The following is a 16,362-nucleotide window of genomic DNA, read 5'->3' as shown; positions in this document are numbered from 1 at the left end:
GTGATGTGTTTTTTTAAAATTAATTAATTAATTTATTTATTTATTTTTGGCTGTGTTGGGTCTTCGTTTCTGTGCGAGGGCTTTCCCTAGTTGCGGCAAGCGGGGGCCACTCTTCATCGCGGTGCGTGGGCCTCTCACTATCGCGGCCTCTCTTGTTGCAGAGCACAGGCTCCAGACGCGCAGTCTCAGTAGTTGTGGCGCATGGGCCTAGTTGCTCCACGGCATGTGGGATCTTCCCAGACCAGGGCTCGAACCCGTGTCCCCTGCATTGGCAGGCAGATTCTCAACCACTGCGCCACGAGGGAAGCCCCAGCAGTGATGTTTTGTTTCTTCAACTAGAGGCTCTTAAAACTTGTCAAGTACTGTGGGTCTCTCATTTCCTAATGTTTGTTGTATGTTTTATTGTAGCACACGTCACATGGAGACGGGCGGCAAGAAGTTACCTCTCGCACTGGGCGCTCTGGAGCACGGTGTAGAAACTCTGTAGCTTCCTGTGCAGATGAACAACCTCACATCGGAAACTACAGACTGTTGAAAACAATCGGCAAGGGGAATTTTGCAAAAGTGAAATTGGCAAGACACATCCTTACAGGCAGAGAGGTAAATACAAATTATGCTTGATTTCTGTTAGTACACTTGCTCTGTTTAGTTCCATGTGAGAGAAAGAGGAAAAGAATGTATATATTTGGGCTAATTAAACATTTTTTTAAGAACAAGAAGCTTATGTATTAATTATGTGGGAGTTCTTTTGCTTTCTCATTTCTTTAAATGTTATAAAGATTATATTGAGTGTTTGAATAATCTTTTGCATTTAAAAAGAGGTAGTGTTCTTTTCAGTGGTAAATGTATACCACCACAGTAAAAATTTTTAACTTCATTATAAGCTCATGGTGCTTGAAAAAATCAATAGTGTTGTCTGTTTTTATAGATTTATCCTCAAGAAGTTTCTTCATCTCCCCAAATATTTTTCTCATAGCTTATGTTTGACAGGTTATTGTGCAGGAAGGCACCTGCTTTCCTAGTTTTTGTGATATTGGCTTTCTACTCGACCACATGCCATATTTATTAAAAACACTTCCATTAAAACTGCTACTAGGGGGACTTTCCTGGTGGTCCAGTGGTTGAGAATATGCCTGCCAATGCAGGGGACACGGGTTCGATTCCTGGTTCGGGAAGATACCACATGCCGTGGAGCAACTAAGCCCTTGGGCCACAACTACTGAGCCTGTGCTGTGGAGCCCACGGACCACAACTGCTGAAGCCCGTGTGCCTAGAGCCCATGCTCAGCAGCAAGAGAAGCCACCGCAATTAGAGGCCTGTGCACCACAATGAAGAGTAGCCCCCGCTCACTGCAACTAGATAAAGCCCGCGCACAGCAATGAAGACCCAACGCAGCCAAAAATTTAAAAAAAAAAAAAATCATAATAAAAATAAGTTAATTAAAAAAAAACAACTGTTACTAGGGACTTCCCTGGTGGTCCAGTGGGTAAGGCTCCGCTCTCCCAGTGCAGGGGGCCTGGGTTCAGTCCCCGGTCGGGGAACTAGATCCTGCATGCATGCCGCGACTAAGAGTCCGCATGATGCAACTAAAGGATCCCACATGCTGCAGTGAAGATCCTGCCTGCCGCAGCTAAGACCTGGCACAGCCAAAATAAATAGATAATAAAATAATTAATAGGGACTTCCCTGGTGGTGCAGTGGTTAAGCATCCGCCTGCCAATGCAGGGGACACGGGTTTGATCCAGGTCCGGGAAGACCCCACATGCCATGGAGCAACTAAGCCTGTGCTCCACAGCTACTGAGCCTGCGTTCTAGAGCCCGCAAGCCACAACTACTGAGCCCACGTGCCACAACTATTGAAGCCCGCACACCTAGAGCCCATGCTCTGCAACAAGAGAAGCCACCACAATGAGAAGCCCGCGCACCACAACGAAGAGTAGCCTCTGCTCGCCGCAACTATAGAAAGGTCTTAGTGCAGCAACTAAGACCCAACGCAGCCAAAAATAATAATAATAATAATAATTGGGCTTCCCTGGTGGCACAGTGGTTGAGAATCTGCCTGCCAATGCAGGGGACACGGGTTCGAGCCCTGGTCTGGGAAGATCCCACATGCTGTGGAGCAACTGGGCCCGTGAGCCACAACTACTGAGCCTGCGCGTCTGGAGCCTGTGCTCTGCAACAGGAAAGGCCGCGATAGTGAGAGGCCCACACACCGCGATGAAGAGTGGCCCTCGCTTGCCGCAACTAGAGAAAGCCCTCGCACAGAAACGAAGACCCAACACAGCCAAAAATAAATAAAATAAATTTAAAAATAATAATAATAACCATAATAATTAATAAATAATTTTTTAAACGAAACTGCTACTAAACTAACTCCCTCCTCACATTCTACTTATTCAGTACAGAACTGTTCTGCCTTTTTTTTTTTTTTTTGACATAGTTTATTGCATTTGGATCTTTGTACCTGCAATTCCTTTGCCTAAAATACACTTCACCCTTTTGTATAGGAGTCACTTCTTCTGGAAAGTAGTCATTGACAGACTCCCTTTCCCCAGGCATGGGATTCATGTTAAAAATCCTGATACTTTCCTTAGATAGCATGTTTTACTATTACAATTACATAAACAATTATGTTTTACTGTTACAATTACAATTATATTGGAATTGCTTGTTTACCTGTCTTCCCCCTCTAGTCTATAGGGTAGACGTCAGTACTTAATCATGTTTGGCACATATTAGGTACTTAATAAATATTTATTGAATGAATTTAATGTTACTTTTGAAGGAAGCTTTATAAAGAAATGCCTCCCATGTACCAAAGCCTCGTGATATGTGTGCCAAGGTGGTATTACAGATGTGCCATGGTACTGATGCCTGCAGCCCACCATGCTGAGGGCTGCTGGAGCAGGACCCACCCTGGGTTTGCTACAATTTGCCCTACAAATATTCCGATTTTCTGTGTGTGCTGACCTGAAGAAGGTTGGGGAGCATTGGTCTGTGCTAACTGGAGTCTTAAGTAAAGACTGTAACTAAAAATTTGCCTCTTCACATTTCATCTCAATTTTAGTGACAGTTCCCTGGTTAAGACTTCTGGTTGTAGAGATGCCTGGACTGCTTTTGGAACCAGTAAATAGCATGAGTGGGTGCAGGTTTCTTTGCTGCCCTTGATCAAAAATTTTTGAAATAAGGAACAAAACCTCTGAGTTTATTTCCCTCACCAATCTCGAGTGGTTACTCGGCCAGTTTCCTTACATAGGTAGAGATGGTGGGTTAAAAGAGGAGTGGGACGGACAGACCCTCTCCCCTTTTACATAACATGTGTGCTGGAGTGTGGCTTACCATGTTTATATCTAGTAGGTTCTCTCTCCAGAAATGGCTTGAATCTGACTAGATAGTGGGTAAATTAAAACACTTTTTTTTTTAATTTGAAAAAAACAATTTTATTCTTTTTTTCCCCCTATTGTAGGTCTTATCCAGAATCATATAAAATGTAAACATTATAGAAATTCATTATGTAGAAAATAAAATTCCTTGAACTTTCTCTCCTCAAAGAGGATCATCATTTTCAGCAGTTTGGTGTAGATTACCACAGTTTTTTATATACACAGTAACTTTTTATTTTAACAAAAAGGGACTCATGGGACTTAATGTTAATTTTTCTTAGCAACATACTTGATCACGTCTGGATCTTAGTGCTCATAGATCTGACATTATGTTTAATGGAACGTCATCTTCCAGTGTGTGCTGGCACCGTAGTTCACCCCCGTTGGTGGGCATTGGGTGGTTTCTGATTTTTTTGCTATTACAAACATCTGCAGTGAACGTTCTTTAACATAACTTTCTGTGCTCTTGTTAAGAGTGTTTCTGAAGGATAAATTCCTAGAAGTGTGGAGGTCCTGGGTCAGAGGGGATGAATATTTGATACTGTAATAGGTACTGCTAAATTGGTTTTGAGAGAACATTGTACTGTTTTATTAGCCCTACCGGAATGAATGAGAGTGCCCATTTTTCTACACCCTTGCTAACATTGTAGATAATTTTTGTCTATCGGATGAGCAATAAACGGTATTTTTAAAAAAAGATTGCTTTTTCCTGATAACTACTTAGATTGATGATATTTTCATATATTTGTGTCATTTTTATTTTCTTTTTAAAATAAGTTTCCTGTTGTATATCCTTTATCCATTTTTCTTTTCTCTTTTAAATCTTAGTGATTTAAACCTTTTATGTGTTTCAGACATCAGTCTGATCTGTCTGGGTTTCATGTCTTGGTGAGAAAGGTTTACTTCCAAGATTTTTTAAATTGATTCTGTTTTTTCTTCAAATACTCCTGTGGCTGGCATCTGAATGTTTAATTCATTTGGTATGTATTTTGGGGGATTAGTATGAGGTGTAGGGCTCTAATTTTTTTTCCCCTATGTGCATTACTCCTTGTCCCACATCATCTGTTCTTTCCCCCCTGTTTATTAAATTCCCTTTTGTTTCTTTGATTTAATTTATTTAGTTTTGTACCCATATCATGGTGTTTTTATTACTGCACCTTTTGATTGTACATTTTGATTTTTCTGGAGTAGGTTAAGTCCCCTGCTGATTATTCTTATTTTTTACAAATTTCATTGCTCTTTTTTGCAATTTACTCTGTCAGATGAATTTTATTTCATTTCATTTCATTCCATTTCATTATTTTGGTGGTGCCATGCAGCTTGCGGGATCTTACTTCACCGACCAGGGATTGAACCCAGGCCACGGCAGTGACAGTGCTGAGTGGTAACCACTGGACTGCCAGGGAACTCCCAGTCAGATGAATTTTAGTAATAAGTTGCCATGTTCTAAAAACAGCCTTACTGGAATTTTGATTGGATTAATTTTGATGAAATTAATTGAATTTATAAACTGATTTGGAAGGCAATTTGCTGTTTTAATGATACCCAGTGTTTCTATCCAGGCATATGAAGTGTGTCTCGATTTTGTTTTTAAGGTTCATAATTTTCTTCATCTGGGTTTTGCATAGTTCTTGTTATGTTCATTACAAAGTGTTTTATAATTTTTGTTGCTGTTGTGAATGGGGTTTGTGAATATATGGGAAGGCTACCAAATTTGCATAATATCTTGTATCTGAGCACCTTTTGAACTTACTCTCATTTTGGATATCAAAATTAAGCAAGTTTATGTTATTTTTAAAATTATACATCATTTTTTCTTTTGATGTACAGTTCTGTGGATTTTAACACATTTATAGATTGATGTTACCAGTACCGTAATCAAGATACAGAACAGTCCCATTACCTCAGGAAATTCCCTTGTGGTCCCTTTATGGTTGCTCCCTCCCCCATCATAACCTCCTGTAACCACCTGTCTATTCTTCATCCTCATAATTTTGTTTCTTTCAAGTCTGTCAAGTAAACGAGATCATACAGTATATCTTCTCTAATGCCTTTGAGATTGATCCAGGTTGTTGCATATAGTATTCTTAGTTTGTTCTTTTTTATTGCTGAGTAGTATCCCATTGTATGACTGGACCACAGTTTGTATCCACTCCCCCACTAAAGGACATTTGAGTTGTTTCCATGTTTGGCAATTATGAATAGAACTGCTATAAACATTCCTGTACAGGTTTCTATGTGAACATAAATTTTTATTTCTCTAGGATAATTAACCCAGGAGTGGGATTGCTGTCATATGGTAAAAAACTGAAGTTTTTCTAGAAAGTTGGTTTTATTACAGGCTTATTATTGTATAATATTCCTAATAGAAAGAAACTTAAAACTCTAGTCTAGTTATTATTTTTATCACTTGGTACTGTTCTCAGCCCACTAGAAACTAAAGTTTTTCCATCAGCATTCTCTTGCCCTTTTATGGGAATGTGATATATCTTTCCTATTGAGGTAGTAAGACTGCTAAAGAAAACCCAGAGTGCTCCAGAAAGTGGTATTGGTGATTCAGAGACTTAATTCATTCTGAGTCAGTAGGAGATAAAGAGTTACTATATGTTATGTTAAGAGACAGTTTTAATTGCTGTCGTTGGGATAAAACTAGCAATGTAGTAGAATTATATAGTGGAAAGAATTCCCTGAAAGAAGAGAGTGGGGATAATCTATATCATGCACTTAGGTCACAAGGGCATTGTGAACATAAAAGATACTCAAGAAAATTTATGTGATGGAAGAATGGCATTTTTACTGAACAGACAAATTAGTTTTTGTGAGTTTTTTTTTTTTTTTGGTCTGTTTTGTGGGGGCTGAGGTGCGCACCGCACGACTTTTTGGGCTCTTAGTTCCCCAGCCAGGGATTGAATCCAGGCCCTTTGCAGTGAGAGCGCTGCATCCTAACCACTGGACTGCCAGGGAACTCCTGTGAACAGACAGATTAGATTAAAGAATTATAACCAATAGAACGTCTTACATCTAGTGAACAGTTTCTAATCAAGTCTTTAAATAGAATGATTGTGGTAGAAGTCCACTGTAGATGAGACCTATCTCTCTAGGATGATTCTTAATTTTAGACCAGAAAAACACCAAAATCCTTATTTTATATATATTTAAAAATACAGGCACCAGTCATAAAATTCATCTGATTTAACTCTTTGATGAAAATGCTACCTATTGTCATAGAAGCAGCTATCCCATATTTGGGATTTGGGGATGTTAGTTCCATCTGCTGTCTTGGTTTTGGCTAGCTTTTCACAGCTGAAGATTATTTTGGGTTTTGAAATATTGTTTGTTTTAATATTACAGTTTTCTTTCAAGTCAAGTTTTTCTTTCAAGTTCATTTTTCCCCATAGTTATTTTCATAGGCCCCCAGGGATCTCTCCCCTAACATGAACTATAGGAGAACTCACTTGTATCTGTCATTTGGTACTTAATTGAGGCTGTTTTTTTACTGCCTTAAAAAATTATTTTCCAAAGTAATACATGCCTATAGCTTAAAAAGTCAAATAATACTAAAAAGCTTCTAACTAAAATCGGACTTTCTTTGCCTCCTCTTTATCATTCAGTACCATTAATCAAAGGCTCCTACTTTCAATTTTCTAGGCTCTTTTTTCTGATACTCTTTTGGTTATCTCCTGATTTATAATTGTAGACATCACTGACTTTCTCCTTATGGAAGATGGATATAGCTTTCTTATGATTCACTTCCACATCTACTTTCCTTTCCTCAGCCTTTCTATTGCAATGATATATTTAGTTAAAGTTAGATTTTTTTTAACTTAATCAAGCTATGTAAATGTTCAGTGTTGGACCACAATAATTTATTTTCTTATATAATTTTTTATTTTGTCTAGAATTAATAGTTACCTCAAGTTTTGTGTTTTTTTTTTTTAACTTTCTTATGGTTCTATGTATTTTCTGCAAATTGTTCCAACATATCTTTCAAATACCTTGCAGTACCGATGCATATGATGTAACGTATTAGTTCAAGAGAGAATAGGTGGGTAGAGGTTAGAAACAGCAAGATAGCGCTTTCAAGGCACAGATGAATGGGGTGGTGGCTACAGGGAGATGTCAGGCCAAGATATTTTTTAAAAGATGGGCAAAATACCAACATGTTTGTCTGCTAGTGGGAATAATTTAAGAGAAAGGGTACAAATGGTGCTTTGAGGAGAGGTGCTGGAATGGGTGAGAGGGGATGGTAGAGGTATTGGCTTTGGATAACGTGGACAGTCCTTACTTAGAAGTAGGAGGAAAGTAGAGGGTACTATGCCAGTATTCTGCAGGTGAGTGGTTCTAGATGAGGGTGGGAGCTTGAGAAGTTTTCTTCTCATTGCAGCTCTTTTTTCAGTAAAATAGAAAGCAAGATTACCAACTAAGAATGTGACTATCAAGGAGATAGGAGATATTAGAGATCTGAGAAAGTTACAGTAATTAGCAGGTTAGTAGGAGAGTGAATGGACTGAGAAATATAGTAGAATTACCAGGCAGCCTTAACGCTTCCCTGAGGTTACTGATCATGGATTTAGAGCGGGAATAGACAGCCTGGCTGTAATTTACTGTCCAGCAACATTCAGTTAACCAGACACAGGCATAGCATTTGTAGATGGTTGGGATTTTGCTATAGTAAGTGTAGTGAAATGGAAACAGAGCAAGGGCATTGATTTGGAATACCCAAGGGAGTGATTTCAATTAAAGACAATAGATTTAAGTAGGAAGTAAGTACTTGAGGGGGAAGGCAGACCATAAGAAGGTGATGGTTAAAGCAGAAACTAACACACCATTGTAAAGCAATTATACTTCAATAAAGATGTTAAAAAAAAAAAAAAAAAAAGAAGGTGATGGGATCAATGGCTATGGATCCCGGTGAGTTCAGATAGTTATTGGGATTCTAGAGTGGGTGGGTGGGAAAGGTAGGAGGAGGTGGTTGGAGAGTGGGAAACTCAAGATTAAGATCATAGTGGGTTTTCCGATATTGGTAGTTCCAAAGTCTAGAGTATAACAGTGTAAATGGCTTCAGTATGTGGCTTTTCCCCCCCTCCTTTCTAGCAGCTTTTTAGACTCTTCTTATTTATCCATGCTGTTGAGACATTTCACAGTGAAGTGCCAAGGAGTTGGTCTTCATTCTTTGTTCCTGGTACTCATTGAACCCTTTCAATATGAACATTCTTATCTTTCAGTTCTGGAGAATTGTCTCATTTTATTATTTAAAAATCGTCATTCTAGAATTCCTTTTTTTTGGCTGCGCCGTGTGGTTTACAGGATCCTGGTTCCCTGACTAGGGATTGAACCTGGGCCCTGGCAGTGAAAGTGCCCAGTCCTAACCACTGGACTGCCAGGGAGTTCCCAAGAGCCTTGATTATTTATTTTATTTACTTATTTATCTATCTATCTATCTGTCTGTCTTGGTTTTCTGTCTCTGTTTCTGTTTTACCTTCTGAGTGTCGTCTTTAACTTTATCTTCCAATCTTCCTGATAAATTTGTTGGAGTTCCTGCGTGTGTCCTCCTCCTAGTTCTTTCCTGTTCTGATTATTTGTCTTTGTAGTATCCAGTTCTGGCATCAGTACTGTTTCTTCTGTTAACTCTCTGAGGATAGTAAAAGCTTTATTCTTTTTTTTTTTTTTTTAAGTAGATTTTTTGCTCCCTACATTGTTTCTCTTTTCTCTGGGATTCTTTCTTGGTGTCTGTCTTTCATACAGAGACTTTCTTTGGAATCTGGTAACCCCTGGTTGTCTGTGTCTATTTAAGGTGGAACCCTAAGAAGCTGATCAGAAGCTGGTTTGCATGTATAGGATATGTTTGACCACAGAACTTTCCTTTGGGAGTCATCCAGTGCTTTTATTGGAGGACCCAGATATCTTTGTCTTTAGATCTCTTCTCTGGGACCATTCTGTTCTCTAGGTTAAGAATCCTCTGTTCTGCCCGGGAGGAGCCATGGTCCCACCCCTCAGTGGCAGTCTGACACTTAATCTCCGCCCCCCTTTTCATCTCCATGCCTCACTCCTGCCCTCTCCTGGGCCGGTTGACCTTGAGTCCAGAGCCTCATTGTCTTCTCCACAGAATTAAGTTTACAGTCCCTTAAGAACTGGTGGTCATTGGTTTGGTTGGGGAGCAGCAGCATTCTTTATACAGACTTTTGACTTTGGAATTAGCCCAGCAGCTCCCCTGTCGCCTTTGGTCCCCTGGGACCTCCAAGTCTGGAGCTGTTTCCAAGTCATGCTGGGAAGTCACACTGTTCCTGGTTATAGTGTCCTTTCCTCTGTTGTCTCTTCTCTCTCTTTCAGGAAGTTGCTGAAATAGTTTTCCCACTGTTGTCTTCTCAGCTTATTGTGCTCTTGTGGCTGCATGCGTTTATTGTCAGTCTGTGTCCTCCTACACTAGAGGAGAGACCAGAGAGAGGCCAGAGGGAGAAAGATTCAGTCTTGAACCTCATTTGTCCTTGGCCTCTAAACACTCAATAACTATTTGTTGTTGGTTGTAAGAATGATAAAATCGTACTTCTTTTTCCTTGAATGTGCTAAACTTCTTGAGATTTTAGTCACAACTTTTTGTGTATATGAAGACTATGTTAATAGCTTTACAGGAAGTTTGGAGACCAGAGAGGAAAAAAAATTCCCACAATCAAAATATTCTGAATACCATTTTTATTTTTTGTATATTCTCCATATTTTATATGTATTTTCAACATACTTTTGGCCATAATTTTGTATCCTGGTGTTTTTCCCTCAGAATATTAATTATCCTAAACAGGTTTCCCTGTTGCTGCATAATCATAATTGTAGGTTTCAGTGCTTATGTGCAATTCCATTGATTAGAACAATAGTTCTTAAACTTTTTTTTTGGTCTCAAAATTCCATTAAACTTTTAAAATTGAGAACTCACAACAAGCTTTTGTTTATATGGGTTATATCTGTTGCTGTTTACGGTATTAGAAGTTAGCACTAAGAAACCTAAAATATATATTAATTCATTTAAAATAATGGCAGACCTTTTACCTGTTAATATAATGTATTTTTATGAAAAACAACTATTTTCCAAAACAAATTACAGAGAAGAGTGACACTGTTTTAATTCTTTGCAAATCTCTTTAACGTCTTGTTTAGTAAAAGTTAGCTGGATTTTCATATCTGATCTGCGTTCACGCTGTTTTGGTAGTTGCTCTGGTTGGAGTGTATGAAGAAAATGTGGCCCCACACAGATAGGTAGCGAGAAGAGAAAGGAGGACCTCAGTATCTTTTTCAGGCGGTTCTGGGTATTGCTCTTTGATACTCTACTAAAACTCAATAAATAGTCATTTCTTGGAAGGGGGGCAGTGATTAATAGAATGTTTATTCAAAACCCTGTTGATGGACAAAAAGAGTTAATACTCTGAACAATTTGCTTCAATTGGAAGTTAATAGTAGCAGATTTGGAAGTGAGCAAGCAGAACGGTAAAGATAGCCTTAGTAGTCTGATAACAGATACAGCTGAAAATCATAAAGATGATCATCATGGTTTATTGTGGAGTATTTACAGTTAATGTGCAGAAAAAGAAAAAACTTCCCATAAACCCAGTTCCCACAAATTAAAAATCACTTAATTACATAGTTGTGACACTTTTTTTTTATCATGGTAAAATATACATAACATTTACCATTGTAGCCATTTTTAAGTGTGCAGCTCAATGGCGTTAAGTACATTTGCAGTGTTTGCAACCATCACTGTCCATCTTCGGAACAGATATAGTCAGTCTCATTATTCACAAATTCCATATTTGCAAATTCACATACTACAAAATTTATTTGTAATCCCAAAAATGAGTACTAGCTGTGCTTTTGCAGTCTTTTTCGGACATGCACGGAGCAGTAAAAAGTTTGAATTGCTTAATGTGCGTTTCCCCAGCTGAGGCCCAACAAGGTGACACTCTGCCTTCTTTCAGCCTTCATACTATAAACAGATGCCCTTTTTGTGGTTATTTAGTACACATTTTCCACATTTTTGTGCATTTTGTTGGTGATTTTGTTGTTTAAAATGGCCCCCAACTGTAGGGCTGAGTATTAGCCAGTGTTCCTAAGTGCAAGGCTTTGATGTGCCTTACAGAGAAAATACATTTGTTAGGTAAGCTTCATTCAGGCATGAGTTAGATAGTGCTGTTCAGTGTTAATGAATCAATAATGTATAGTAAATGAGGTATCCTTAAACAGAAACACACATAAAACAAGGTTATGTGTTGATCAGTTGATGAAAATGTTATGACCAGGGGCTCACAGGAGTCTTAACTCTTTCCCCCCAGGAACAGTGGTTCAGTATTCACTAGTTCAGTGTTCAGAGTGACTTCATAGAATGTAATTACTGTGAATAACGTGAATCAACTGTCCTTTTTTTTCTGAAGGAGGAGGGTTAATTGTTACTGGTGTTTTCCCCTAACAACAGATATATGGGAAGGGGTATTAGAAAAGGGTATAGGCTTTCCTCAGATGTCTGATTCTTGAAAACGTTTTTAAGAGCGGAGAAATAGGATTCACATTGAGAGCTCTCTACATGAGGTGTGTGGAAGGTGCTGCTCAGGTGCCTGGCTTGGCTTCACAGTGGCTGGGAGGAAAGTTGGCCTTTCGCCGGGATCTTCCGTATTCAAGGCACTGAGTTATTTTCTCTGGTCAGTACTAAGTTTTTCCTGGATTGCACCCTTCTTAGAGCATACTCTAGGCTTGTATGTGCCCTGCTCTGGGTGCCTCTGATTTTTGTCCCCCAGAAATTATTTAAAGTCACTTGTCTGCTGATGCCACCTCTCCCATTCTCTTTGCCATTCTTTGTCATTTTGTCTTTATTGTTTAATTGGACTATCAGGTGGAAGAAGAGAGAATGCATGTGATTAGTATGCCATCTTTAACTGAATGTCCTCATTATGGGTATGAAGGAGCTTTTCATTGTTATTTTTATTCAAGTTAATTATATATTATACAGTTTAAAGAGTCAAGACTTTTTTTTCTTTTTTTTATGTGTTCCCTGCCCACCCCCACCAATTCCCTAATCTCCTAAGATGGCCACTTTCAGTCTTTTAAACTGATTCTTTAGGTTTTACTTTCATATCTTTTAATAGCATGTTTTATTCTTAATTATTTTTTCAGTTTTAGGCATCATTATCTATTAACTTCACTATGATTTTTTAAAGTCATCACTGACTTTTAAAAATTAACTCCTTATTGATATATAGCACACATCCAGAAAAAGTGTAAACATTTGCTTAACCATGATCCAGGGCAAAAATATACCATGACTTGAACCCCAGAAGTCCTCCTTTCTACCTCCTTCTAATCATTTCACTGTCCTTCCTCCTCAAGATAGCCACTATCCTGACTTCTAAAACACCATATTCTGGTTTTTTCTCTTAAAGTTTTACTAATGGAATCATACAGTATTGATGATTTTGTGTCTGCCTCTTTTACTCCGCCCTGTGCTTGTGCCATTCACCCGTTTTGTTTGTATTGTTAGGTGTTAATTTGAAGTTTTATTTTGTAGGGAGCTGTTATAGTTGATAGGCTTGTTCTCCGTTGCTGTAGACTGAATTGTGTCCCCCAGAATTTAGATGTTAAAGCCTGTTTGGAGGTAGGGCCTTTGTGGAAATAATTAGGTTAAATTAGGTCATAAGGGTAGGCCCCTGATCTGATAGGATTAGTGTCCTTATAAAAAGAGACACCAGAGAGCTTGCTTGCTTTCTTCCACTTGTAAGGACACAGTGAGAAGGTGGGCATCTGCAAGCCAAGAGGAACTGCCCATGCTGACACCCCGATCTCTGACTTCCAGCTTCCCAAACTGTGAGAAAATAAATTTCTGCTCTTTAAGCTGCCCAGTCTGTGGTATTTTTTGTTTTGACAGCCTGAGCTGACTAATATACCATGCTTCTGGATTACTGTGTCCTCTTAAAGGACTTGGGATCTTTTTTCTGCCTGCTCATGTAGATGCTGGCGGTTGTAGATGCTTTAACACCAGTCAGGAGCAGGATGTAAGGATCTTTTGACCAGTAGTTAATTGACAGGAAGTGGAAGATAAGGATTTTTCCTCCAGTGAGTATTTGCTGCAGGTTTGTTGGACTCTTGATTTGAGGAATGTGGGGGGAAGCCCTTCTCATGTGTGAGCTCTCTTTATCCCTATTTTGTAATTTTCCACTTTGCTTTAGGCGTCAGAGTGAATAAATGGAATTTCCCAGAATTTTACACAAGTGCCAGGAACACTCCTCTTTCCTTGCCTAGTGAATTCCCTTGGCTTTTGCTGTGTGCGCATGCACACGCACACACGCACGCGTGCACACACACACACACACACACACACACACCCTCCACAACCTTGGGAATGAGTCAGTGGTCTTCTCTGCGGTCTGCATCTTTCTGAGGCACCTAGTGATGCCCCACAGTTGCCTCCTCTTTTGGTGACCTCGAGGTCTGAGCTCTTCTCCAGGCTCCAGCTCTGGGCCAAGGTTATTTTGGTAGTTGAGTCATCCCAGCAAGGGAACTGGAAGGAAGAGGGGATTAGGAGCTTCCCCCTCAGTTTTCATTGCCACACATAGACACATCATGTTAAATGATAATGTTTCACTCTGAGGACACTTGCTTTTGATAAAATGACTCTCTTCTACAGTTTGATTTAACTGAATGCAACACTTTTTTTTGTTTTTGCTTTAGATACTTTTTGAACAGCAGTACTTGAAAATGAAAATGTATAATAACAAAATCAGAATAGAATTGAGCAGAACCAGAAGAAACTAGTGATCAAAGGGCCTGTCATGAGAATAGAAACAAAGTCTCAGAAGATCAGAAGAAAGAGGAAGTGGAAAGGCAGCATTTTTGATGGATTTGGCCATGAGAATGAGGAAGAAAACAGAATCGTGGCCAGAACAGTGTTATTGAAGGGGTTTCTTTAGAAATCCCTTTGGGAGATGGAAATCCCTTGGATCTTTGGGAGATCCAAGTATACCACATAAAATTACTTATGAAAGTAAAGTTTGAAGAAAATTCATTCATTCAACTTTAAATTATTATTTTCTTTTTTGGCCACGCCACACAGCTTGCAAGATCTTAGTTCCCCGACCAGGAATCGAACCTGTGCACCGTCCAGTGGAAATGCAGAGTCCTAACCACTGGACTGCCAGGGAGTTCCCTCAACTTTAAAATAACGGAATTTTAAAACCACATTGGTATTTGTTGAAACACCAGAAACCATGTTTCTTCACTGTTCTGTCTCTATCTCTGATGCGAGTGTTCGAGGCCTCAGATCACCCCAGTAAGTGTTCACTGAATGCTTCTTGTGTACAGGTAGTGCTCTAGGGCTATAACAGGATGTCTTCTCCCCGATTGAATTATGCACAAGGTGGTCCTTGTTTGCATATTCCAGCAGCCAGTATTTCCTTTAGACTTATTTACTGTAGTTTCCATCAAGACTTATATTTTCCAAATATAGAATCAGAATTTTGACTTTGCTTTTTGCAAGCACACACACTCATTAACTCTCCCCTCCTCCACCAATTCTGATTTTTTTTTCCTCCCCCAGTCAGGGGTGAAGAGGTGGTGGGTTCCTTGCACTTCAGGGTCAGACTCACTGGATGCCTTGCCGCAGTGTTTCCCTTTCTTTAGCTCCTTAGGAGGTTAATAGGTTCATAGGAAGTAATCAAATGGCATGGGCAGATGGAGGCTTTAAACCAAGTTAATCAGTTAAAAAAAAAAAAGCATTAATATGAATAGTGCAGCAGTTCTTGAAGTAGGGATGTGGACCCCTGGAGGTTTTCTGAGACCATTTTAGGGGGTCTGCAAAATCAAAACTGTTTTGGTAATACTATTTAAGACATTATTTGCTTCTTCCATTCTTTCTCACGAGTGTACAGTAGAATTTTCCAGAAGTATGTGACGTGTGATATCATAACAGATTGACTATGGGAGGACATATGAGAATTTCATTAAAATGTTATTTATATTGACACTAACAGACTTTTTTCTCCAATTTTTTTATTGTGATAAAATACATATAACATAAAATGTTTTAACTGTTTTAAAGTGTATATTTCAATGGTATTAAATACATCCATAATGCTGTGCAGCCATCACCACCATTCATCTCTAGAACTCTACATCTTATAAAACTGAAACTCTACACCCATTAAATTCCCCATCCCCCCTGCCCCCAGCCCCTGGCAACCACCATTCTACTTTCTGTCGCTATGCTTTTGAATACTCTAGGGACCTCATAAGAGTGGAAGCATGCAGTAGTTGTCTTTTTGTGACTGGCTTATTTCACTTAGCATAGTGTCCTCAAGGTTCATCCACGTTGTAGCAGGTGCCAGAATTTCCTTCCTTTATAAGACCGAATAATATTCCATCTTATGGATGTACCACGTTAAGCTTTTCCATTAATCCCTTGATGAACTTTTTTATTTGGCCATGCTACGTGGCTTGTGGGATCTTAGTTCCCTGACCAGAGATTGAACCTGTGCCCCCTGCAGTGGAAGTCTGGAGTCCTAACCACTGGACCTCCAGGGAGGTCCCCCTTGATGATCTCGAGTTGCTTCCACATCTTAGCTACTATGAATAATGCTGCTATGAACATGGATGCACAAATAGCTTTTTAAATCCTTGCTTTCGGGCTTACCTGGTGGCGCAGTGGTTAAGAATCCGCCTGCCGGTGCAGGGGGGGACACAGGTTTGAGCCCTGGTTGGGGAAGATCCCACATGCCACGGAGCAACTAAGCCCATGGGCCACAACTACTGAGCCTGAGCTCTAGAGCCCGCGAGCCACAACTACTGAGCCTGTGTGCCACAACTACTGAAGCCTACACGCCTAGAGCCTGTGCTCCACAACAAGAGAAGCCACCGCTATGAGAAGCCCATGCACCGCAACGAAGAGTAGCCCCCAGTCACCACAACTAGAGAAGGCCTGCGGTGCAGCAACGAAGACCCAACACAGCCA

The 16,362-nt window shown here is 39.6% G+C and overlaps 1 protein-coding gene across 15 annotated transcripts in view; it reads left to right on the top strand.

The window, feature by feature from the left end:
* Positions 1-16,362, top strand: part of MARK3 (microtubule affinity regulating kinase 3) — a 107,183-nt gene that overhangs the window by 18,656 nt on the left and 72,165 nt on the right. For all 15 annotated transcript variants that reach the window (XM_082450999.1, XM_082450989.1, XM_082450997.1 and 12 more), the window contains exon 2: positions 409-600. In XM_082450999.1, the coding sequence (XP_082307125.1) occupies positions 409-600 (192 nt within the window). The remainder of the gene's footprint in view (positions 1-408; positions 601-16,362) is intronic.

Source organism: Balaenoptera physalus (assembly GCF_965194825.1).
Source record: "Balaenoptera physalus genome assembly, chromosome: 2".
NCBI classification, from domain to species: Eukaryota; Metazoa; Chordata; class Mammalia; order Artiodactyla; family Balaenopteridae; genus Balaenoptera; species Balaenoptera physalus.
This window is presented reverse-complemented; position numbering and strand designations above follow the sequence as displayed.